This window comes from Arachis stenosperma, chromosome 6 (assembly GCF_014773155.1).
Source record: "Arachis stenosperma cultivar V10309 chromosome 6, arast.V10309.gnm1.PFL2, whole genome shotgun sequence".
NCBI lineage: Eukaryota > Viridiplantae > Streptophyta > Magnoliopsida > Fabales > Fabaceae > Arachis > Arachis stenosperma.
This window is the reverse complement of record NC_080382.1, coordinates 128,553,310-128,578,904: the sequence shown is the minus strand read 5'-3', so window position 1 is coordinate 128,578,904 and position 25,595 is coordinate 128,553,310. Positions and strand designations below refer to the sequence as shown.

Below are 25,595 nucleotides of genomic sequence, written 5' to 3'. Positions count from 1 at the left end.
CTCATATGTCATTGTTCTTGCTTCACTTACAGCCACTTTTGTCTTTCTTAGCCGCCTTATATTTTTTCCAATTATCTGCATCACGGCACAAAAATCACTCTTTAAAGCACTCCCGTTTTGTCTTTTTTTTTTTGTACACTCACATTCCACCACCAAGACTCCTTATCTCTTGCTCCTATCCTTCTAGATTCACCAAAACTTTTTTTTACTGTTCTTCTAATAACTTCTGTCATCTCCCTCTACATCTCCTCCGCGCTTTCATCTCATTCCCACTTTGCCTCTTCTCCTATCCGTCTTAGGAAATTTTTTTGCTCCTTGCCTTTCATCTGCCACCATTTCGTCCTTGGGTTTTTCGTATTACGTCTTTTTCTCAATTTTTGCTCAACACAAAAATCCATGACGAGCATCATATGTTGTGTTGTTAAACTCCCTCTCGTAATAATTTTACAATTAATGCAAAATTTTCGGTTGACTCTCCTCAGCAAGAAAAAGTCGATTTGAGAGTTTGTCATGCCACTCTTATAGGTTATAAGATGTTCATCTTTCTTTTTAAAACATGTATCTGCGATGAGAAGGTCAACGGTTGAGGAAAAGTCCAAAATAGTTTTACCCTCGATATTGACCACCCTGAAAGCATAGCCTCCGTAAATACTTCCATACCCATTCACTTCTCTCCCAACAAGACCATTTAAATCTCCTAAGAAAAACTTATCTCCCGAAGGCATGTCTTGGACCAAACTCTCTAGATCATCCCAAAACATTATCTTGTATTGCTCGTCCGAACCTACTTGCGGTGCATAGGTGCTAATCACATGAAAAATACCTCCTTCCACCACAAGTTTGATAGAGATGATCCGATCACCCATCCTCTTACCATCTACTACATCCTTCCACTACTTATCCACGATAATACCTATCCCATTCCTATTCTTCACTTTTCTTGTATACCAAAGTTTGAACCCAGAGGTATCCAACTTCCTAGCCTTCGCGCCGACCCATTTTGTTTCTTGTAGACACATGATGTTAATCTTCCTCTTGTATCCACTACCTCCATAGATTTTCCTGTTAGAGTGTCCATGTTCCATGTCCCAAATCTCAACCTTCTGTCGCTCCAACCTTTACCTTTACCTTTTTCTTTGTGAACTAGCTTTACTCTCGTCCGTTCACGAAAACGCGAGAACCCTTGCTCATTTAATACTACACCCAGGTACCGATGCAGTGGCTCTTGCTCATTTAACATTATAAGCGAGCCATACAGCGGGTTGCTTCCGGAAAACGACCTAGTTTTAGCACAATAACGTCTTTTGATCCACGTCATGAAGATTTGACTCCGTTTTTATGTTGGTTGTCGAAAGCCTAACACAACCCTCTTCCTTTATCCGGGCTTGGAATCGGCTATGTTCCACAGGTGTAGCATAGGCGGATTCAACATAACTTTAAGAGAACTTATTAAATTCCTAATTCAATTCCATAGAAATAGAGTAACCAAATTATCTATGATCACTAAACCTATACCAAATTAAGGGAATGTGTCAATTGTAACAACCCTGATTTTCGAGTACATGAGATCTTTTCTGAAAGTACGAATTTCTCCGAAAGATCTGTAAAGGGAACACCTCTGTTATATCATCAAGCATCTCAATCCTCATTATCATTATGTCATCCTTAAGCTAGAACCTCCTTTGAGGCAAGCTCGATAATGCAATCGCGAAGAACCTAGTTTTTGAACCGTATCGGTTGGCAGTTTTGATCCAATTTTTCGTAAATAGTCTCGGTTTGACGAACCGGACTCGATTCATGAGAGAAGAGAGATAATAGGGTAATATCATCATTATATGAGTATTAGAAGCTTCTTGAATGATATTATAAGGTTACCTGGTCTGTTTTTGTTAAAAACAGAAAATCGGTTTAACCGGGTTTACGGTTTACTGGTGCAGCTTAGCACCAGCACTCTCTGATGACTTTAGCAATGCTAAGGCCTCATTATACATGTTCTATTATCATAATAAATATGTTACTAGTGTCATTTATGCTAGTAACTCAGAAAATAATTTTTAGAGATGTTTTTACAAGTGTTCCGATACATCTAGTTTTAGTAGTTATACACCTGGGATATTTTAATATTATTTTAATCCACCTTCAAGCCAACCAATCACAACTCTCCTTACACCCCCAAGACACTCCAAGGCTGGTCATTTACTCCCTTTGGCCGAAAATGTGAAGAGAGAAAAGAGAGAAACTTTCATGACCCTTTAATCTTCAAAGCTTGATTCTTCTGAACTAAAACTCAAATCAAAACTCCGATTTCACCAAAATGATCCTCTCTTCTTCATCTACATAACCATGTGACTTATCAAGGCTGGAAATAAGGTGAGATGGCTGCCTCCCTCCCTCTTCAATTCGGTTTTCAAGGAAAACCATGTAAACATGTGTTTTCTTGATGTTTTTCCTTAGGAATCATGCTTAACTTGACTTGAGGGCCAAGAAACGTGAATTTCCAGCAAGTCTAAGGTGATATATCTCTTCCTAACATGCTGAGTGAGATTTGGTCAGTTGAGAGTTTTTGGATTTAAAGTTGTTCTTGATGTGATTTAGGAGGAAAAAGTGCTTAAGGACCACCTGAAAGTTTAACCGAATTAGGAGCAGCAAAACCAGGTAGGGTGTCACGAAATTAATCTTGATTAATTGTGTTTGAGATGTGTGAATGTTGTATTATTTGGCTGTGCTAAAAATTGGTTGCATATATGATTGATTTTTGGTGAAAATTTGGTGAAATTTTGATGAAATTTGATGAAATTCAAGCTATGAATGTGTGTTCTTGTGGCTGCTGGAAAAACGAACCCTAGGCCCTAAATTGAGGTTCAATTTGTGTTAAAATCATGTGGAAAAGATGGGGTTTTAGTGGCTGGGAATTTATTATGAATTTTGGTAAAAATCGGTTGCTGAAAAGATTGAAAAACGGGTAAAAACAGAGAAAGAATCTGAAGAATTTATGAAGAACACGAAGAACACTTTGAGTGTGGTGAAGAACAATGAAGAACACCTTTTTGATTCATAAAAGGGCAAGGAAGTAATTATTTTGGTGTTTGAGGGGTTATTTTGTAATTTTTGAAAGTTAGGGTGGTTAAAGTAGAAATATTAAAAGTTACGGGTGGTAAAAAGTGAATTTTAAAGGTTAAAAGTAAAAGTAAAGTTAATTTTCGAAAATTTAATAATAAAATAATAAATAATAAAAATATTAAATAATAATATTTAATTAAAAATAATATTTTAATAAAAATAATAAAATAATGCGAAAAAGGCAGTTTTCTGTAAAAGCTTTAGAAAGACAACTTTAAGTGCAGAATCTCATAATTACCTTCATAAAACACTTAGGGAGTGGTAATAACATGTTAGTGAGGAAAAGATAAAGAAAAGATAAAAGTTAAAGAAAAGATAAAAATTGAAGAAAAAGTCTGTAAAGTTTTAATGACAGAAAAACAGACAGACATTAGTGAACGAACTAGGGCAACATAGTTAGTCCTTGAGTTGCGACTAGGGTTAGGTATTATATGAAAAGTTAAACTGTTTCAATATAGACTTAATGAACCTATACTTGGGACAGGCTAACTATTCATACCGAAATTTACATAAGTCTTAAGAACACACGTTAAACAGAGAAATAAGAGCAGAGTAAAGAGACTAAGCGCGGAATTCTTATCGAAGAGTTTTTTTGTTGCTTGAGGCAACCCAAGAGATATTACATATATATATATGTTGCGTAATGCAACCCAAGAGATATTATATATGTTGCGTAATGCAACCCAAGAGATATTATATGTATATATGTTGCTTAATGCAACCCAAGAGATGTTTGTTTATTTATCTGTTGCCCTGAGGCAACCCAAGAGTAATTTTCCGTTCCCAAGAGTATATTTCCTGCGAGTAGAAAGCAGAGGCTGTCTCAATAGAGCTGCTAATAATTATATTCGCATTTATTTGAACGGAAAATCGTATCCGGGAAATCGTGAACTCGTGACCGGATAAATGTCGGGAATGCAGGTGCTAACCGACACATGAGCTCATGGCCTGTACTAGGACTAGACATGCATCATTCTTGTCTGCGCATCATTCTCTGTTGCATTCCTTTCTGTGTGTGATCTATTTCTTTGTGTTTGTCTGCTTGTATGCTATTTCTATGTTTTATTTGCTTGTATTCTTTTGTTTGTGTTCTGCTTTCTATTGTCTTTACTTTCTCTTTCTGTCTTTGTCCTTTGTTTACTGCTTCGCTATATTCTATTATTCGTCTGCTAATCGACCCCAAATAAATGAACATAACTAATAACCCCGACCCTACTAAGAACTCCCCAGTTCTTACCCCTTCTCTCTCCCTTCCCCTTCAGATGGAAGTAAGAGTACCTTACCGTAGTTCGTTGATGATGGATCTGCAAAGAGGATTCTGCTCTAGATAGTCTTCTGAGTCTAGGGTGGATATCGTTCTCTGATTATACGTATATACCATGAGACCAGCCAACGTCTGCACCCCGTTCGTATGCGCACTTTAACCTAAATCCTGTGTACGAGACTCCCGTTGTGTGGCTACTTGATGAGGTACCAGAGGGACGTCCTATGGCAATGTCTGATCGTGCAGAGGAATAGCAGATGATGTCCTACCTTTGGTGACGTTCACCTGACTTGAGTTTTGAAGACTTAGAACGTACTTTCCCTCGCTTTAGTAGTTTAGAGGGACTAGGCGAGTATAGAGTCTAGGCTAGCCTGGGTGCCAGCTTAGGGACTTCTTGAACAGGTCAGGACCTGGGATGTTATATGTATGTATATGTATATAATTATTATCTAGCTATATCTAGGGGTGTTCTAACTAAAGGTCTATACTCTAACAAAGGCTGGATAAATGAATGTTGCTAGCTACTCGTGATGTATTTATGTGTGGTTGTTTATAAATGTTTTATCTGTTATCAGTTGTGAATTGATTATGTATGATTCCGTCTATTAACCCAAATGTTTTCAAACAAAAAAAAAATATACCTCGCAAATTAACCACGTTTTTAACAACGTATCAGGCTCATATGATAAATAATAGATAATAATTAGGAAGACAAATTGGTAGCGCTCAGTTTCCGGTATGATCTAGACATATTGAAAATTGGGTCGTTACAATTTGGTATCAAAGCAGTTCGTTCCCAGTAGAGCCTGGGGAGTGGACTGACTATGCTTCATTGTATACTCTGTTGTGTGTCTCATGCGTATAGGATATCCCAGTGATATATGTTGCATGATTGTTTCTGTGTTTTCATTATGGGAATGTTCACACTTGACTTGAAGTGTTAAGACTGATCACCTTAATAATGATTGTTTGGTGTGAACGGGACCACGATGGGTTCACGGAGACGAGGCGTACGGGAAGGAATTCCTAATGTTAACTACGAGAGGGAACAGGAGACATTTATGACTACCATGAACGCTGTGGCTGAGGCAGTGCGTGAGGCTGCAGTAGCAGCGGCTAGGGCTGTTGATCGTCTTGGAGTGAGAAACGGGAATGAGAATGAGCATGGGGAAGATAGTGGAAATGATGAGAATAATTTAGGGCATCCTGGAAGACCTATGACCCTTGCGACCTTTCTGAAGGTTAATCCGCCTAAGTTCAAGGGTACACTCGTTGTGACTGACGCTGATAACTGGTTTCGAGGTATTGAACGATCACTGAGGGCGCAGCATGTTCCGGAAGGACAACACGTGGAGTTTGCTACTTATATGCTCGAGGGAGAAGCTGAGTACTGGTGGCAGGGGATACAACGACTGCTACAACAGAATGAAAATAACATTCCTTGGGATATCTTTAGGGACAAATTTTATAAAAAGTATTTTCCGGGAGCAACACGAGATGCTAAGGAGATGGAGCTTATGCAGCTGAGGCAAGTGGATATGACTGTTGCTGAGTATGCCCGTAAGTTTGATGACTTTTGTTGTTTCTCTAAGATCTGTCAAGGGGATCCTGCTGACCTTGAAGAATGGAAGTGCTTGAAGTTTGAAGGAGGCCTTTGTGTTGATCTGATAAGTTCAATAGTTTCGCTGGAGATACGTAATTTTGCCGAATTAGTCAACAAGAGCAAGTTAGTGGAAGAATGTATTAAGAAAGTGATTGTGGCTAAAGTGAGTCGCCAAGGATTTCCACCAAGGCGTCTTAGCAATCATCAGACAGCTGGGAGAAGGGTGCATTTTAAAGCACGTGGCATACGACAGCGTAAGAACCTACAAGTTGGTAACATTACTGATCGCCGTATGGGTAAGAATGGAGGTAAAGTAAGGCAAGGTAATGGTAAACGAGCCCATCAGGCTTACATAAACACTGCATGTAAGTAATGCGGAAAAGAGCATGATAACAGGTCTTGCCAGTTCGGATCACCTAACTGCTATGCTTGTAGAGAACTTAGACATATTGCCAAGGATTGTCCAAAGGGATTTACTCGAAATCCAGTTAGCACTCAACAACAAGGACGAGTGTTTGCTATCACTATTGACAATGTTGTGCAATCGAACACCCTCATTCAAGGTCAGGCTATGTCAAGAATCGATTTCTAACTGTACTGTATGATTCGGGTGCATCGCATTCTTTATTTCTCTAATTATTGCTCACGAGTTAGGATTATATTTCTTTAAATTGATTTTTTACTTGATTGTCCATACACCTGCGTCCCAAAATGCTTTGACCAGTTTAGTGTGCCTGCAAGTACCATTCGCTATTAGGAACAGGACTTTTATACACGATCTAATCTGCTTATCTCCATCTGGCTTAGAAGTTTTTTTAGGATTAGATTGGTTATCTAAGTATCATGTTTTCTTTGATTATTTTAAAAAAACTACTGTTATTCCATCTAATAGTCTATGTACTAAACCATTTTTGTCCCACACCTTATATCTGAATTCTGTAAGAGTTACCTTAGGTGGGAGTGATTGTGAGGGGTACGTTCTGTTAGCGGCTAGCTTGAATGATAGTGAATTGAGCTTAGAACGGACCCAAATGGTGAAAGAATTTCCTGATGTTTTCTTGGACGACATACCTGAGTTTCTTCCTCAGTAAGAGATAAAATTCAGCATTGATCTAGTACCTGGAACCGGACCAATTTTCATAGCACCGTACCGGATGTCACCATTGCTTGCAGAGTTGAAGAAGCTATGAGATAGGATCGTAGTGGCCTATGGAGGTACAAGAACAGAATTTGTGTGCCTAACTCTGGAGAATTGCAACAAAAGATTCTTACAGAAGCTCATCAAAGCAGACTTTCTATGCACCCTGGAGTGACAAAGATGTATCGAGACTTGAAACAAATATTTTGGTGGCCGGGCTTAAAGAGAAAAGTAGCTGATTATGTCTCAAGATGTTTAACCTGCCAGAAGGTGAAGGTGGAACATCAGAAGCCGTCAGGAACCCTGCAACCCTTAGAAATACCACAATGGAAATGGGAGCAGATCACTATGGATTTTGTTATGGGATTGCCAAGGACTTCAACAGGACACGATGCCATTTAGATAATTGTGGACAGGTTGACAAAATCAGCGCACTTCCTTCCGATTCGAGTTGACTATACATTAGAAAGGCTGGCACGGATATATTCAAGAAATCGTACGATTGCACGGAATACCTTCATCAATTGTTTCAGACCGAGATCCGAGGTTTACTTCCAGATTTTGGGGAGCTTTCCAGAAAGCTTTAGGAACAGAATTGCATATGAGTACAGCATACCATCCTCAGACAGACGGACAATCAGAGCGGACAATCCAGACATTGGAAGACATGCTAAGATCTTGTGTGATGGATAACCAAGGTAGTTGGGATAAATATTTGCCGTTGGTCGAGTTCGTCTACAACAACAGTTTCCAATAAAGTATCGGGATGGCACCATATGAAGCTCTCTATGGAAAAAGATGTCGGACACCATTGTGTTGGAATGACGATGGAGAAGCTAGTGTCTTAGGTCTAGACTTAGTGTAAGAAACTACTGAGAAGATAAAGGAGATTCGTCGGAAGATCCAGACAGCACAGAGTCGTCAAAAGAGCTATGCCGATAATAGACGTAGACCCTTAGAGTTTAGTGACGGAAACCGTGTCTTACTAGAAGTAACTTCGATTACTGGAATAGGTAGAGCCCTTAAGACTAAAAGGCTTACCCCGCAATACATGGAACCTTTTCCAAATACTTAAAAGAGTCGGTCTAGTAGCTTATCAAATAGTCCTTCCTCCTTATTTATCAAACCTTCATGATGTTTTTCATGTCTCACAACTTAGGAAATATATTCCCGATGAGAGTCACATTTTACGACCAGAAACAGTACAGCTATGAAATCATTTGACATATCAAGCATCACCAGTTCAGATCGTAGAAAGAAGTGATAAGCAGCTGAGAGGCAAGACTGTTCGCTTAGTCAAAGTAGCTTGGGGACAAAGAGGAAAAGAAGAACACACTTGGGAACTGGAGGATAAGATGAAAGCTGATTACCCGCATCTATTCTCAGGTAACTGAAATTTTGAGGGCAAAATTTTCTTTTAGGAGGGTAGAATGTAACAACCCTGATTTTCGAGTACATGAGATCTTTTCTGAAAGTACGAATTTCTCCGAAAGATCTGTAAAGGGAACACCTCTGTTATATCATCAAGCATCTCAATCCTCATTATCATTATGTCATCCTTAAGCTAGAACCTCCTTTGAGGCAAGCTCGATAATGCAATCGCGAAGAACCTAGTTTTTGAACCGTATCAGTTGGCAGTTTTGATCCAATTTTTCGTAAATAGTCTCGGTTTGACGAACCGGACTCGATTCATGAGAGAAGAGAGATAATAGGGTAATATCATCATTATATGAGTATTAGAAGCTTCTTGAATGATATTATAAGGTTACCTGGTCTGTTTTTGTTAAAAACAGAAAATCGGTTTAACCGGGTTTACGGTTTACTGGTGCAGCTTAGCACCAGCACTCTCTGATGACTTTAGCAATGCTAAGGCCTCATTATACATGTTCTATTATCATAATAAATATGTTACTAGTGTCATTTATGCTAGTAACTCAGAAAATAATTTTTAGAGATGTTTTTACAAGTGTTCCGATACATCTAGTTTTAGTAGTTATACACCTGGGATATTTTAATATTATTTTAATCCACCTTCAAGCCAACCAATCACAACTCTCCTTACACCCCCAAGACACTCCAAGGCTGGTCATTTACTCCCTTTGGCCGAAAATGTGAAGAGAGAAAAGAGAGAAACTTTCATGACCCTTTAATCTTCAAAGCTTGATTCTTCTGAACTAAAACTCAAATCAAAACTCCGATTTCACCAAAATGATCCTCTCTTCTTCATCTACATAACCATGTGACTTATCAAGGCTGGAAATAAGGTGAGATGGCTGTCTCCCTCCCTCTTCAATTCGGTTTTCAAGGAAAACCATGTAAACATGTGTTTTCTTGATGTTTTTCCTTAGGAATCATGCTTAACTTGACTTGAGGGCCAAGAAACGTGAATTTCCAGCAAGTCTAAGGTGATATATCTCTTCCTAACATGCTGAGTGAGATTTGGTCAGTTGAGAGTTTTTGGATTTAAAGTTGTTCTTGATGTGATTTAGGAGGAAAAAGTGCTTAAGGACCACCTGAAAGTTTAACCGAATTAGGAGCAGCAAAACCAGGTAGGGTGTCACGAAATTAATCTTGATTAATTGTGTTTGAGATGTGTGAATGTTGTATTATTTGGCTGTGCTAAAAATTGGTTGCATATATTGATTTTTGGTGAAAATTTGGTGAAATTTTGATGAAATTTGATGAAATTCAAGCTATGAATGTGTGTTCTTGTGGCTGCTGGAAAAACGAACCCTAGGCCCTAAATTGAGGTTCAATTTGTGTTAAAATCATGTGGAAAAGATGGGGTTTTAGTGGCTGGGAATTTATTATGAATTTTGGTAAAAATCGGTTGCTGAAAAGATTGAAAAACGGGTAAAAACAGAGAAAGAATCTGAAGAATTTATGAAGAACACGAAGAACACTTTGAGTGTGGTGAAGAACAATGAAGAACACCTTTTTGATTCATAAAAGGGCAAGGAAGTAATTATTTTGGTGTTTGAGGGGTTATTTTGTAATTTTTGAAAGTTAGGGTAGTTAAAGTAGAAATATTAAAAGTTACGGGTGGTAAAAAGTGAATTTTAAAGGTTAAAAGTAAAGTAAAGTTAATTTTCGAAAATTTAATAATAAATAATAATAATAATAAAATATTAAATAATAATATTTAATTAAAAATAATATTTTAATAAAAATAATAAAATAATGCGAAAAAGGCAGTTTTCTGTAAAAGCTTTAGAAAGACAACTTTAAGTGCAGAATCTCATAATTACCTTCATAAAACACTTAGGGAGTGGTAATAACATGTTAGTGAGGAAAAGATAAAGAAAAGATAAAAGTTAAAGAAAAGATAAAAATTGAAGAAAAAGTCTGTAAAGTTTTAATGACAGAAAAACAGACAGACATTAGTGAACGAACTAGGGCAACATAGTTAGTCCTTGAGTTGCGACTAGGGTTAGGTATTATATGAAAAGTTAAACTGTTTCAATATAGACTTAATGAACCTATACTTGGGACAGGCTAACTATTCATACCGAAATTTACATAAGTCTTAAGAACACACGTTAAACAGAGAAATAAGAGCAGAGTAAAGAGACTAAGCGCGGAATTCTTATCGAAGAGTTTTTTTGTTGCTTGAGGCAACCCAAGAGATATTACATATATATATATATGTTGCGTAATGCAACCCAAGAGATATTATATATGTTGCGTAATGCAACCCAAGAGATATTATATGTATATATATGTTGCTTAATGCAACCCAAGAGATGTTTGTTTATTTATCTGTTGCCCTGAGGCAACCCAAGAGTAATTTTCCGTTCCCAAGAGTATATTTCCTGCGAGTAGAAAGCAGAGGCTGTCTCAATAGAGCTGCTAATAATTATATTCGCATTTATTTGAACGGAAAATCGTATCCGGGAAATCGTGAACTCGTGACCGGATAAATGTCGGGAATGCAGGTGCTAACCGACACATGAGCTCATGGCCTGTACTAGGACTAGACATGCATCATTCTTGTCTGCGCATCATTCTCTGTTGCATTCCTTTCTGTGTGTGATCTATTTCTTTGTGTTTGTCTGCTTGTATGCTATTTCTATGTTTTATTTGCTTGTATTCTTTTGTTTGTGTTCTGCTTTCTATTGTCTTTACTTTCTCTTTCTGTCTTTGTCCTTTGTTTACTGCTTCGCTATATTCTATTATTCGTCTGCTAATCGACCCCAAATAAATGAACATAACTAATAACCCCGACCCTACTAAGAACTCCCCAGTTCTTACCCCTTCTCTCTCCCTTCCCCTTCAGATGGAAGTAAGAGTACCTTACCGTAGTTCGTTGATGATGGATCTGCAAAGAGGATTCTGCTCTAGATAGTCTTCTGAGTCTAGGGTGGATATCGTTCTCTGATTATACGTATATACCATGAGACCAGCCAACGTCTGCACCCCGTTCGTATGCGCACTTTAACCTAAATCCTGTGTACGAGACTCCCGTTGTGTGGCTACTTGATGAGGTACCAGAGGGACGTCCTATGGCAATGTCTGATCGTGCAGAGGAATAGCAGATGATGTCCTACCTTTGGTGACGTTCACCTGACTTGAGTTTTGAAGACTTAGAACGTACTTTCCCTCGCTTTAGTAGTTTAGAGGGACTAGGCGAGTATAGAGTCTAGGCTAGCCTGGGTGCCAGCTTAGGGACTTCTTGAACAGGTCAGGACCTGGGATGTTATATGTATGTATATGTATATAATTATTATCTAGCTATATCTAGGGGTGTTCTAACTAAAGGTCTATACTCTAACAAAGGCTGGATAAATGAATGTTGCTAGCTACTCGTGATGTATTTATGTGTGGTTGTTTATAAATGTTTTATCTGTTATCAGTTGTGAATTGATTATGTATGATTCCGTCTATTAACCCAAATGTTTTCAAACAAAAAAAAATATACCTCGCAAATTAACCACGTTTTTAACAACGTATCAGGCTCATATGATAATAATAGATAATAATTAGGAAGACAAATTGGTAGCGCTCAGTTTCCGGTATGATCTAGACATATTGAAAATTGGGTCGTTACAATTTGGTATCAGAGCAGTTCGTTCCCAGTAGAGCCTGGGGAGTGGACTGACTATGCTTCATTGTATACTCTGTTGTGTGTCTCATGCGTATAGGATATCCCAGTGATATATGTTGCATGATTGTTTCTGTGTTTTCATTATGGGAATGTTCACACTTGACTTGAAGTGTTAAGACTGATCACCTTAATAATGATTGTTTGGTGTGAACGGGACCACGATGGGTTCACGGAGACGAGGCGTACGGGAAGGAATTCCTAATGTTAACTACGAGAGGGAACAGGAGACATTTATGACTACCATGAACGCTGTGGCTGAGGCAGTGCGTGAGGCTGCAGTAGCAGCGGCTAGGGCTGTTGATCGTCTTGGAGTGAGAAACGGGAATGAGAATGAGCATGGGGAAGATAGTGGAAATGATGAGAATAATTTAGGGCATCCTGGAAGACCTATGACCCTTGCGACCTTTCTGAAGGTTAATCCGCCTAAGTTCAAGGGTACACTCGTTGTGACTGACGCTGATAACTGGTTTCGAGGTATTGAACGATCACTGAGGGCGCAGCATGTTCCGGAAGGACAACACGTGGAGTTTGCTACTTATATGCTCGAGGGAGAAGCTGAGTACTGGTGGCAGGGGATACAACGACTGCTACAACAGAATGAAAATAACATTCCTTGGGATATCTTTAGGGACAAATTTATAAAAAGTATTTTCCGGGAGCAACACGAGATGCTAAGGAGATGGAGCTTATGCAGCTGAGGCAAGTGGATATGACTGTTGCTGAGTATGCCCGTAAGTTTGATGACTTTTGTTGTTTCTCTAAGATCTGTCAAGGGGATCCTGCTGACCTTGAAGAATGGAAGTGCTTGAAGTTTGAAGGAGGCCTTTGTGTTGATCTGATAAGTTCAATAGTTTCGCTGGAGATACGTAATTTTGCCGAATTAGTCAACAAGAGCAAGTTAGTGGAAGAATGTATTAAGAAAGTGATTGTGGCTAAAGTGAGTCGCCAAGGATTTCCACCAAGGCGTCTTAGCAATCATCAGACAGCTGGGAGAAGGGTGCATTTTAAAGCACGTGGCATACGACAGCGTAAGAACCTACAAGTTGGTAACATTACTGATCGCCGTATGGGTAAGAATGGAGGTAAAGTAAGGCAAGGTAATGGTAAACGAGCCCATCAGGCTTACATAAACACTGCATGTAAGTAATGCGGAAAAGAGCATGATAACAGGTCTTGCCAGTTCGGATCACCTAACTGCTATGCTTGTAGAGAACTTAGACATATTGCCAAGGATTGTCCAAAGGGATTTACTCGAAATCCAGTTAGCACTCAACAACAAGGACGAGTGTTTGCTATCACTATTGACAATGTTGTGCAATCGAACACCCTCATTCAAGGTCAGGCTATGTCAAGAATCGATTTCTAACTGTACTGTATGATTCGGGTGCATCGCATTCTTTATTTCTCTAATTATTGCTCACGAGTTAGGATTATATTTCTTTAAATTGATTTTTTACTTGATTGTCCATACACCTGCGTCCCAAAATGCTTTGACCAGTTTAGTGTGCCTGCAAGTACCATTCGCTATTAGGAACAGGACTTTTATACACGATCTAATCTGCTTATCTCCATCTGGCTTAGAAGTTTTTTTAGGATTAGATTGGTTATCTAAGTATCATGTTTTCTTTGATTATTTTAAAAGAACTACTGTTATTCCATCTAATAGTCTATGTACTAAACCATTTTTGTCCCACACCTTATATCTGAATTCTGTAAGAGTTACCTTAGGTGGGAGTGATTGTGAGGGGTACGTTCTGTTAGCGGCTAGCTCGAATGATAGTGAATTGAGCTTAGAACGGACCCAAATGGTGAAAGAATTTCCTGATGTTTTCTTGGACGACATACCTGAGTTTCTTCCTCAGTAAGAGATAAAATTCAGCATTGATCTAGTACCTGGAACCGGACCAATTTTCATAGCACCGTACCGGATGTCACCATTGCTTGCAGAGTTGAAGAAGCTATGAGATAGGATCGTAGTGGCCTATGGAGGTACAAGAACAGAATTTGTGTGCCTAACTCTGGAGAATTGCAACAAAAGATTCTTACAGAAGCTCATCAAAGCAGACTTTCTATGCACCCTGGAGTGACAAAGATGTATCGAGACTTGAAACAAATATTTTGGTGGCCGGGCTTAAAGAGAAAAGTAGCTGATTATGTCTCAAGATGTTTAACCTGCCAGAAGGTGAAGGTGGAACATCAGAAGCCGTCAGGAACCCTGCAACCCTTAGAAATACCACAATGGAAATGGGAGCAGATCACTATGGATTTTGTTATGGGATTGCCAAGGACTTCAACAGGACACGATGCCATTTAGATAATTGTGGACAGGTTGACAAAATCAGCGCACTTCCTTCCGATTCGAGTTGACTATACATTAGAAAGGCTGGCACGGATATATATTCAAGAAATCGTACGATTGCACGGAATACCTTCATCAATTGTTTCAGACCGAGATCCGAGGTTTACTTCCAGATTTTGGGGAGCTTTCCAGAAAGCTTTAGGAACAGAATTGCATATGAGTACAGCATACCATCCTCAGACAGACGGACAATCAGAGCGGACAATCCAGACATTGGAAGACATGCTAAGATCTTGTGTGATGGATAACCAAGGTAGTTGGGATAAATATTTGCCGTTGGTCGAGTTCGTCTACAACAACAGTTTCCAATAAAGTATCGGGATGGCACCATATGAAGCTCTCTATGGAAAAAGATGTCGGACACCATTGTGTTGGAATGACGATGGAGAAGCTAGTGTCTTAGGTCTAGACTTAGTGTAAGAAACTACTGAGAAGATAAAGGAGATTCGTCGGAAGATCCAGACAGCACAGAGTCGTCAAAAGAGCTATGCCGATAATAGACGTAGACCCTTAGAGTTTAGTGACGGAAACCGTGTCTTACTAGAAGTAACTTCGATTACTGGAATAGGTAGAGCCCTTAAGACTAAAAGGCTTACCCCGCAATACATGGAACCTTTTCCAAATACTTAAAAGAGTCGGTCTAGTAGCTTATCAAATAGTCCTTCCTCCTTATTTATCAAACCTTCATGATGTTTTTCATGTCTCACAACTTAGGAAATATATTCCCGATGAGAGTCACATTTTACGACCAGAAACAGTACAACTATGAAATCATTTGACATATCAAGCATCACCAGTTCAGATCGTAGAAAGAAGTGATAAGCAGCTGAGAGGCAAGACTGTTCGCTTAGTCAAAGTAGCTTGGGGACAAAGAGGAAAAGAAGAACACACTTGGGAACTGGAGGATAAGATGAAAGCTGATTACCCGCATCTATTCTCAGGTAACTGAAATTTTGAGGGCAAAATTTTCTTTTAGGAGGGTAGAATGTAACAACCCTGATTTTCGAGTACATGAGATCTTTTCTGAAAGTACGAATTTCTCCGAAAGATCTGTAAAGGGAACACCTCTGTTATATCATCAAGCATCTCAATCCTCATTATCATTATGTCATCCTTAAGCTAGAACCTCCTTTGAGGCAAGCTCGATAATGCAATCGCGAAGAACCTAGTTTTTGAACCGTATCAGTTGGCAGTTTTGATCCAATTTTTCGTAAATAGTCTCGGTTTGACGAACCGGACTCGATTCATGAGAGAAGAGAGATAATAGGGTAATATCATCATTATATGAGTATTAGAAGCTTCTTGAATGATATTATAAGGTTACCTGGTCTGTTTTTGTTAAAAACAGAAAATCGGTTTAACCGGGTTTACGGTTTACTGGTGCAGCTTAGCACCAGCACTCTCTGATGACTTTAGCAATGCTAAGGCCTCATTATACATGTTCTATTATCATAATAAATATGTTACTAGTGTCATTTATGCTAGTAACTCAGAAAATAATTTTTAGAGATGTTTTTACAAGTGTTCCGATACATCTAGTTTTAGTAGTTATACACCTGGGATATTTTAATATTATTTTAATCCACCTTCAAGCCAACCAATCACAACTCTCCTTACACCCCCAAGACACTCCAAGGCTGGTCATTTACTCCCTTTGGCCGAAAATGTGAAGAGAGAAAAGAGAGAAACTTTCATGACCCTTTAATCTTCAAAGCTTGATTCTTCTGAACTAAAACTCAAATCAAAACTCCGATTTCACCAAAATGATCCTCTCTTCTTCATCTACATAACCATGTGACTTATCAAGGCTGGAAATAAGGTGAGATGGCTGTCTCCCTCCCTCTTCAATTCGGTTTTCAAGGAAAACCATGTAAACATGTGTTTTCTTGATGTTTTTCCTTAGGAATCATGCTTAACTTGACTTGAGGGCCAAGAAACGTGAATTTCCAGCAAGTCTAAGGTGATATATCTCTTCCTAACATGCTGAGTGAGATTTGGTCAGTTGAGAGTTTTTGGATTTAAAGTTGTTCTTGATGTGATTTAGGAGGAAAAAGTGCTTAAGGACCACCTGAAAGTTTAACCGAATTAGGAACAGCAAAACCAGGTAGGGTGTCACGAAATTAATCTTGATTAATTGTGTTTGAGATGTGTGAATGTTGTATTATTTGGCTGTGCTAAAAATTGGTTGCATATGATTGATTTTTGGTGAAAATTTGGTGAAATTTTGATGAAATTTGATGAAATTCAAGCTATGAATGTGTGTTCTTGTGGCTGCTGGAAAAACGAACCCTAGGCCCTAAATTGAGGTTCAATTTGTGTTAAAATCATGTGGAAAAGATGGGGTTTTAGTGGCTGGGAATTTATTATGAATTTTGGTAAAAATCGGTTGCTGAAAAGATTGAAAAACGGGTAAAAACAGAGAAAGAATCTGAAGAATTTATGAAGAACACGAAGAACACTTTGAGTGTGGTGAAGAACAATGAAGAACACCTTTTTGATTCATAAAAGGGCAAGGAAGTAATTATTTTGGTGTTTGAGGGGTTATTTTGTAATTTTTGAAAGTTAGGGTGGTTAAAGTAGAAATATTAAAAGTTACGGGTGGTAAAAAGTGAATTTTAAAGGTTAAAAGTAAAAGTAAAGTTAATTTTCGAAAATTTAATAATAAAATAATAAATAATAATAAAATATTAAATAATAATATTTAATTAAAAATAATATTTTAATAAAAATAATAAAATAATGCGAAAAAGGCAGTTTTCTGTAAAAGCTTTAGAAAGACAACTTTAAGTGCAGAATCTCATAATTACCTTCATAAAACACTTAGGGAGTGGTAATAACATGTTAGTGAGGAAAAGATAAAGAAAAGATAAAAGTTAAAGAAAAGATAAAAATTGAAGAAAAAGTCTGTAAAGTTTTAATGACAGAAAAACAGACAGACATTAGTGAACGAACTAGGGCAACATAGTTAGTCCTTGAGTTGCGACTAGGGTTAGGTATTATATGAAAAGTTAAACTGTTTCAATATAGACTTAATGAACCTATACTTGGGACAGGCTAACTATTCATACCGAAATTTACATAAGTCTTAAGAACACACGTTAAACAGAGAAATAAGAGCAGAGTAAAGAGACTAAGCGCGGAATTCTTATCGAAGAGTTTTTTTGTTGCTTGAGGCAACCCACGAGATATTACATATATATATATATATATATGTTGCGTAATGCAACCCAAGAGATATTATATGTATATATATGTTGCTTAATGCAACCCAAGAGATGTTTGTTTATTTATCTGTTGCCCTGAGGCAACCCAAGAGTAATTTTCCGTTCCCAAGAGTATATTTCCTGCGAGTAGAAAGCAGAGGCTGTCTCAATAGAGCTGCTAATAATTATATGCGCATTTATTTGAACGGAAAATCGTATCCGGGAAATCGTGAACTCGTGACCGGATAAATGTCGAGAATGCAGGTGCTAACCGACACATGAGCTCATGGCCTGTACTATGACTAGACATGCATCATTCTTGTCTGCGCATCATTCTCTGTTGCATTCCTTTCTGTGTGTGATCTATTTCTTTGTGTTTGTCTGCTTGTATGCTATTTCTATGTTTTATTTGCTTGTATTCTTTTGTTTGTGTTCTGCTTTCTATTGTCTTTACTTTCTCTTTCTGTCTTTGTCCTTTGTTTACTGCTTCGCTATATTCTATTATTCGTCTGCTAATCGACCCCAAATAAATGAACATAACTAATAACCCCGACCCTACTAAGAACTCCCCAGTTCTTACCCCTTCTCTCTCCCTTCCCCTTCAGATGGAAGTAAGAGTACCTTACCGTAGTTCGTTGATGATGGATCTGCAAAGAGGATTCTGCTCTAGATAGTCTTCTGAGTCTAGGGTGGATATCGTTCTCTGATTATACGTATATACCATGAGACCAGCCAACGTCTGCACCCCGTTCGTATGCGCACTTTAACCTAAATCCTGTGTACGAGACCCCCGTTGTGTGGCTACTTGATGAGGTACCAGAGGGACGTCCTATGGCAATGTCTGATCGTGCAGAGGAATAGCAGATGATGTCCTACCTTTGGTGACGTTCACCTGACTTGAGTTTTGAAGACTTAGAACGTACTTTCCCTCGCTTTAGTAGTTTAGAGGGACTAGGCGAGTATAGAGTCTAGGCTAGCCTGGGTGCCAGCTTAGGGACTTCTTGAACAGGTCAGGACCTGGGATGTTATATGTATGTATATGTATATAATTATTATCTAGCTATATCTAGGGGTGTTCTAACTAAAGGTCTATACTCTAACAAAGGCTGGATAAATGAATGTTGCTAGCTACTCGTGATGTATTTATGTGTGGTTGTTTATAAATGTTTTATCTGTTATCAGTTGTGAATTGATTATGTATGATTCCGTCTATTAACCCAAATGTTTTCAAAAAAAAAAAAATATATACCTCGCAAATTAACCACGTTTTTAACAACGAATCAGGCTCATATGATAAATAATAGATAATAATTAGGAAGACAAATTGGTAGCGCTCAGTTTCCGATATGATCTAGACATATTGAAAATTGGGTCGTTACATCAATGGCCATTTGATCTCTGTTCCTAATTAGTACCTGTCAATGCCTCTAACTTAATCAAGTACCTAAAATGGTATGTATCTAATGGTGCTTATAAGATTTGACTTGATTCACAAACACTTTGTAATATGGTGCTCATAAACTTTAGCTTAATTCCGCTATACCCCAAAATGGTATTTAAGAAAAACTTGCACCCAATGTCCACAGTGCAAAATAAGAGAGAATATTGCTAGAAGTTAAAAAATAATTAGTTCAAACACATCCTTTAAATTTCCTTCATTTATTCCATCTTTTTGGTTTCTCAATTATAGGTTGTAAAGAAAAAATAATACGTATGGGCTTGTCAGGTCTGAAACATTGCGACCACTAAGATTGAAAGAAAATAAAATGGATAGAGATGTGAAAAGAGAAGCTCACCAACACACATCCATTGAGGAGGGCAAATGGAGCACTTGCCCCTCTTTTTTAATGCAACAGCCAGCCAAAGCGGTACTTGGGCAACAATCTGTGGGATAAATGGGCCAAAATCTCCCTGCCATTGTTATGAAAAACTAAGTAAATAACAATGCCCTGTGTGTAAAAGGAATTAGTGTTGAGACATTCCATTTATTGGTTATTGCTTACAGAGATGAAATTAAGAGGACCCATCTTGAGATTGGGCACAATGTCCACAATCTCATCCTCAGCAATGAACTCAAGCTGCATGATGACCAAACCATAACATATTAATAATCTGTGATTCTGTCAACAATGTCAAAGAATGTAGCGGAGCAAAGGACCAAAAAATTTTAAAATACCTCCTCTGCTGAAAACAGTGAAAGCTCAGGATCTGATTGCCCAGCCATCTCTTCTCTCCGTACTCAAGGTGCAACGAGATATACTTTGCTATGATGCACAGACACTAGTACAAAAGGAAATTTTCAGAAACTTTCTGTAATACAAAATAAAGTTCTATCTACTCATTGAAATTAAAGAATAAATAAAAAGAATTTCTGAACAAGTAAAAAAATTCAAAAACAAATGGCACAATTTTCAGCACACAAAAACACTTAGAAACAACAGAAATCAGAACAATAAAATAATAGTTTTGGGCTCTTTGCAGAAAAGAGAGAAAGAGGGCAAAGCAAGGTTGTTGGTTGGAGAGGTCACTTTGACTGAAGTTGCTGTTTTTGTGTTGCTAGCCAGTGGTGGAACAGTCAAATAGATACGAGTGACTGTGAGAGGAGAAGAGATGTGTGGACTGAGCCAAAAAATGAAAAAGAAAGCATGGGTACAAGGGTTTCTAGAAAATAGCATCGGAGAGAATGAAAACCAAAATTAACAAAAAAAAAAAAAGGAAAGAAAACAAAAGAGTTTTAAGTCGCTAATAATGCTTAAAAAAACTTTTCTTTCTCAAACCCTTCTTTTTCAAAGGACTTTGACCCTTGTGTGAGGTCAACATCATTTCTTAAGACCTCCTTTTTCGTTCATTTTTTATACAGAAAAATAGCAGTAAACGAACTTATAAGACAGGCAAGATGAATGAAGTGTGTGGGAGCAATTCTTTTGAGAATTACAACAACCAGGTCCCATAACTTGATTTTGCTAATGGATATCAATGCCATATAATACAAATTACCTGAACCAGAAGAATAAACACTAGCAACAAACAGTTTAACCTTGTATAAGAAGGTAGAAAGGCTACCCACATCCTGATGCAATGTTATTCCCATCAAATAATGAAAACTGAAATTAAAAAACAGAGGGGACATAGCAGACTGAGACTTGAAAAGTAACTTGAGATGACGTTGACAGAAATTTAATCATGTAAAACACAAGAACAAATCATATAGGCATCAACTTGCCACAATGGTAAAAGGAACTGAGAATGCAATAGCATGATTTACTTTTTCTTGGATTTAGATAGATAAAGAACACAATGTGTGAGGATGGATACTATGGCAATCCTTTTAACAAATGACACTAATTAACTGTAAAGGGCCTAGTAAGTTCAGGGTGAGTGATATAATGAGCAAATGTGACTATTGATCCACCTGATTACTACTTTTGATGATAGACTAAAGCAAGGCAATGACCAAAATCAACTTAAATTTAAGCTAGAAGGATATTTAACCTATTAGGGAATGATTAATTAGTCTAAGATCACTACAACTTGCTAATTAGCCTAAAGATCCTAAAGCAACTAATTAATTAAGTAAACTAACTGATACAATATCCAAAATTGCCACCGATAATGTATGTACATGGAATTATCTGCTAACAAATATTCCTTCATGACCAAATCTGCCTGGTTCTGAAGATTTGAATTTCATAATTTGGGAGAAATCAACAGTGCAACCCCTTATATGAGAAGTCCCTCAAAGATTGTGATTTCAACCTTCTTTCCAGTCATCTATTATACGAACAAATAGAATGAAAACACCACTATAAGAATTAATAGCCAGACAGGAAGGCCAACATATACTGTCTTTGGAAAGGAGTCACGATTTAAGGATAACAGTTTTCACATAAGTTCCATGAATTATGGGAAAGGGACTTGGAAACTGAAGTGTATGCCTATTGTGTGACTATGAGGAAAAGACAACAGTTAATTAATTACACTTTTCCTTTGAATCAAGCAACAGTATACACAGAAGAAAAACAAGAGGTACGTGTAATTTAAAGAAAAGGCCTGATCAGAGAAAAGCACACAACCGAAACACAATAACAATACCAAAAAGTGTGCCATTCTGTCTCATTAGAAGCAAACTTATCTCAAATCAACTCTAAGAGGGTAAGAGCTTCCCATGGGAAACCCTGTACCAATCCAAGGCACCAAGAATACTATTGGCACAAAAAATGCATTGCCATAGCACTTTTTCCTGCTTAGTCTAGCCAAAGCTAAAATCAATCAATCAAAACCAAAACAAGAAATGCTTCAAGTATTGTGTACAAATACCTAAGTTTCATCCCAAAACCCAAGCATTCAATTCCAATTTTAACAATGTAGCTGTCTGCCAATATGAAACATAACCAACTACAATATCACAAGTCCTCCAATCAAATCCAACAAAAAATGAAGGAAAATCAAATTCACATCACCAGGCAGCAGGCAATGAATTTCTACTAATGATGTTTCAAAAAAGAAATATTGGTGATAAAAAGTTTCTTCAATTAATACCAATCCCAAACATTTACCATTCTGAATATCTACTGCCGTCAGTAACAACCAACGTTAATTAATATCAAGTGAAGAATCAAAATAAAAAAACAAAACAAAACAACTTAAAAAAAAAAACTGAAATTAACCAAAATGCAAGTCAAATAAGAACCACAAAATGGTTCTAATGTGAAAATATCCACATCAAAGAATTCACCAACTAGGTGATGTATGGCATCCCAATTCACAATTCATTTGCATACCAGCACGCTATAAGTGTTGTAGTGTACTTTCCAAAACATATTTTACATGTGCTGTACACGTACCCGTTCCCATAACTATGCATCAAACCACCATCCCCACAATTATCTAAATCATCCTAAATTTGAGCCCTTGCACATTAAAGTATTTTCAAACACCTGTAAAGAAAAAGTTTCGGCTTTGTGAAAACCTATCAGTAACTCAGTGTTGGAATCAGGTAGATTATAAGCCAAATTATTATCCGCAGATACCTTGTTATCCCAGGTGCTTCTTGATTAACACTATCGTCCATACTTAGGGAAAAAAATTATAGTGAAAGACTTAAAGTTAAAGACGAGAAAAAATCTAATAACAAGAATAATTAAATTAACACAATAAAAGCAATATAGAAAAGAAAATAATAAAAGCCAGCAAGAAGATCAATTAACACAGCAACAATTAAATGATTAACAACTTAACAAGTTAACTAATTATTAACAAATTAAGCCCATGGCAAGCAATAAGTGAATAACAAAGCATCGATCAGCAAGAACAACTAGGCAGGAGCAATAAGCAATAAGGTAATATCAACAATCCATAGCAAAGAAAATAATAATAACACCTAATACAACAGCAATTAAGTGATTAACAACTTAACAAATAGCAAGAACAACCCAGCAACCAACAACACGGCAACCAGCAGCAAGAACTAGCAAGACAATAGCATAATAAGAAACTAATAAAAACACAGCAACCACAACACAGAAACCAAGCAACCACCACAACACAGCAGCCATCAACAGAAAGTGAAAAACATAGGAAGGATCCAAGAGAGTATTACACCTACCAGAATCTGAGGCACCAACGACGATGCTGGAACGCGACGGCCGGAACTCGAAGGCACGGCTGGAGGCGACGGCTGCAACTGGACGGCACAGCTGGAGGTGAGCACTGAGCACGACGTGAAGGTGACGGTGATGGCAGAGCTCGGCGGAATGGAAGTGAAATCGCGGCGACACGACTTCAAGCTCAGGGATAGGATGAATGGCGAACGGAGGGCTGGAAGAGGAGAACCGCAGAAGTGAGGTGGCTCGCTGGGAGAAGATGGGGACGGCGGCGGATGGAGAAGAGGTGGACGGTGACGGGGAGTGGGAGCACCGGGAGGAGATTCTGGTTCTAAGAAAAAACTGGAGGGAAATTGGGGATTTTTTTAAATAAATATTAAAATTACTAAAATATGTAATTTTTTATTTTTTTTACCGTTTTCCGTTTTTAATTTTATTGAGATATCAGATATGCTCCCAATTCGAGTTAATACTCAAAATGATTCTTGAAATTTGATCCTGATTTAATTTAACCTTCGAATTACCAATTAATTCAAATTGTATCCTGAAATTTTAAGATGGGGCTCAAGTTAGTCCTTCTATCTATTTCCGTCATCGAAGAGCTGACGTGGCACATGTAGTTAACACCTGGCAGCCTCAACAATTGTTTAACGTGGCAAAATTTTTGTATGCATCAATTTAACCCCCAATAATTTGAAAATAAAAAAATCTAGCAACCCCATTTCTCCTAAATCATTGTCGTTACTGGTGAATTGGGAGTAGGAGCAAGCATCAAGTGGTTCTAGCAGCTAAGTCTCAGGCTCTCCACAATCTCACCTCAGTCTCTCAACTCTCTCGTCTCACACTCACACACTAACTGCCACACACAAGCCAGTAATTTCGTAGCTGGCGTCTCATCGTGGCTTTTGGTCCCTGTTTTTGGCCTCCTATCATGTCCTCTAGATCTACCTCTTCTCGTGCTTCTTTATTCCATTAGTCTTCGCCATCCTTTGCATTGGTCTCTGAGTCATCGTCGCCGTCACAGTTGTGGGTCAGCATCTGCCTCTACTATGGCTCTGCGTATTCTAGTTCTTCTTCGCTGTGGCGGTGCTCGGGTTGGCTGTTTGCCTCCACTCCTCTTCTAAATCTTTCGCTGCTCGTGCTAGAAAACTTTGGGTGACCCTGATCTGCATAGTACTAGGTAAACAAGTGTGAAAAACTTTCAACTTGGCCTACAGCAACACCATATGCGCATAGCATCGACGAGAGGAGGAATAAGAAGAAGACGGGTCAATTGAGGGAAATGAAATGTGGGAACAGTGAACTGGGATTTCGTTTAACCCTTCTAGTGTCATGTTGTGTCATTTTGTTTTGTATTATTTTAGGTGTGAATAAGCAAAACGGTGTCATTTGGTTGTTTTTAATGCTAGGTGTCAACTACACATGCCACGTCAGCTTTTCAGTGACGGAAATAGACAGAAGGGCCAACTTGAGCCACGTCTTAAAATTTCAGGATACAATTTGGGTCAATTAGTAATTTGAGGGCTAAATTATGTCGGGAGGTCAAATTTCAGGGGTTATTTTGAGTATTAACTCTCCCAACCCATATGTTAACGAGATAAGGTTAAATGGCGCCTATAAAAGCAACTCGTTGACATATAAGTTGGGACCACTCCTGACCCACATTTCTCTCCTTTCCCTCCATTCCCTCCATCCTTAGGCCAGTTCTTAATATTTCTAAGTTCCTGGACCGGTATGGCTTGTAACCCTAATATAAATTGGCTGAACGCGACCTGGCACATTACGGGAGCCATCGACTTTGAGGCTGGTGCTATCTTTTGTGTTTTAGATTAATAATCAATTGTGTTTTAATTAGTGAATAGACAACATAGACGGAATCATATTTAGGTAACACATAGTATGTTAGTTGACAAATATAGATTAAAACATTTATAAGTAGTTAACTTAATTTATAGTGAACTTTTTATTTATAGGGAAGGCTTGTTGACAACTTAGTTAGTAGAAGTTAAGTTTATTCATAGTAAAAATTTGAGAAGTATGTTAGTTGGCAAATAGGAATAATAAGTGCTATTTATTCTGATGTTTATCTGATGATGATTATCTGAGTTGCATATGATAAGTTTTAGAATAGATCTTAATATGCTAGAAAAGTTAGTTTGAATTCTTGTATTTGTAACTTTTTTAACTTTAAACAGAGGCCT

General features: G+C 37.9%; 1 protein-coding gene across 3 annotated transcripts in view; it reads right to left on the bottom strand.

Moving 5' to 3' along the window:
• Positions 1–23,429, bottom strand: part of LOC130933235 (DNA replication complex GINS protein PSF2-like) — a 29,201-nt gene extending 5,772 nt beyond the window's left edge. The window contains exons 1-4 of one of the 3 annotated variants that reach the window (XM_057862787.1): positions 23,397–23,429; positions 19,968–20,071; positions 19,795–19,869; positions 19,588–19,702 (exon numbers count right to left, since the gene is read on the bottom strand). In XM_057862787.1, the coding sequence (XP_057718770.1) occupies positions 19,588–19,702; positions 19,795–19,869; positions 19,968–20,015 (238 nt within the window). In that variant the 5' untranslated portion in view covers positions 20,016–20,071; positions 23,397–23,429. Of the gene's footprint in view, positions 1–19,587; positions 19,703–19,794; positions 19,870–19,967; positions 20,409–23,396 lie in introns of those variants that run through there. The other 2 variants (XM_057862786.1, XM_057862788.1) reach the window with 2 other exon arrangements.
• Between the last annotated feature and the right edge of the window lie 2,166 nt (positions 23,430–25,595).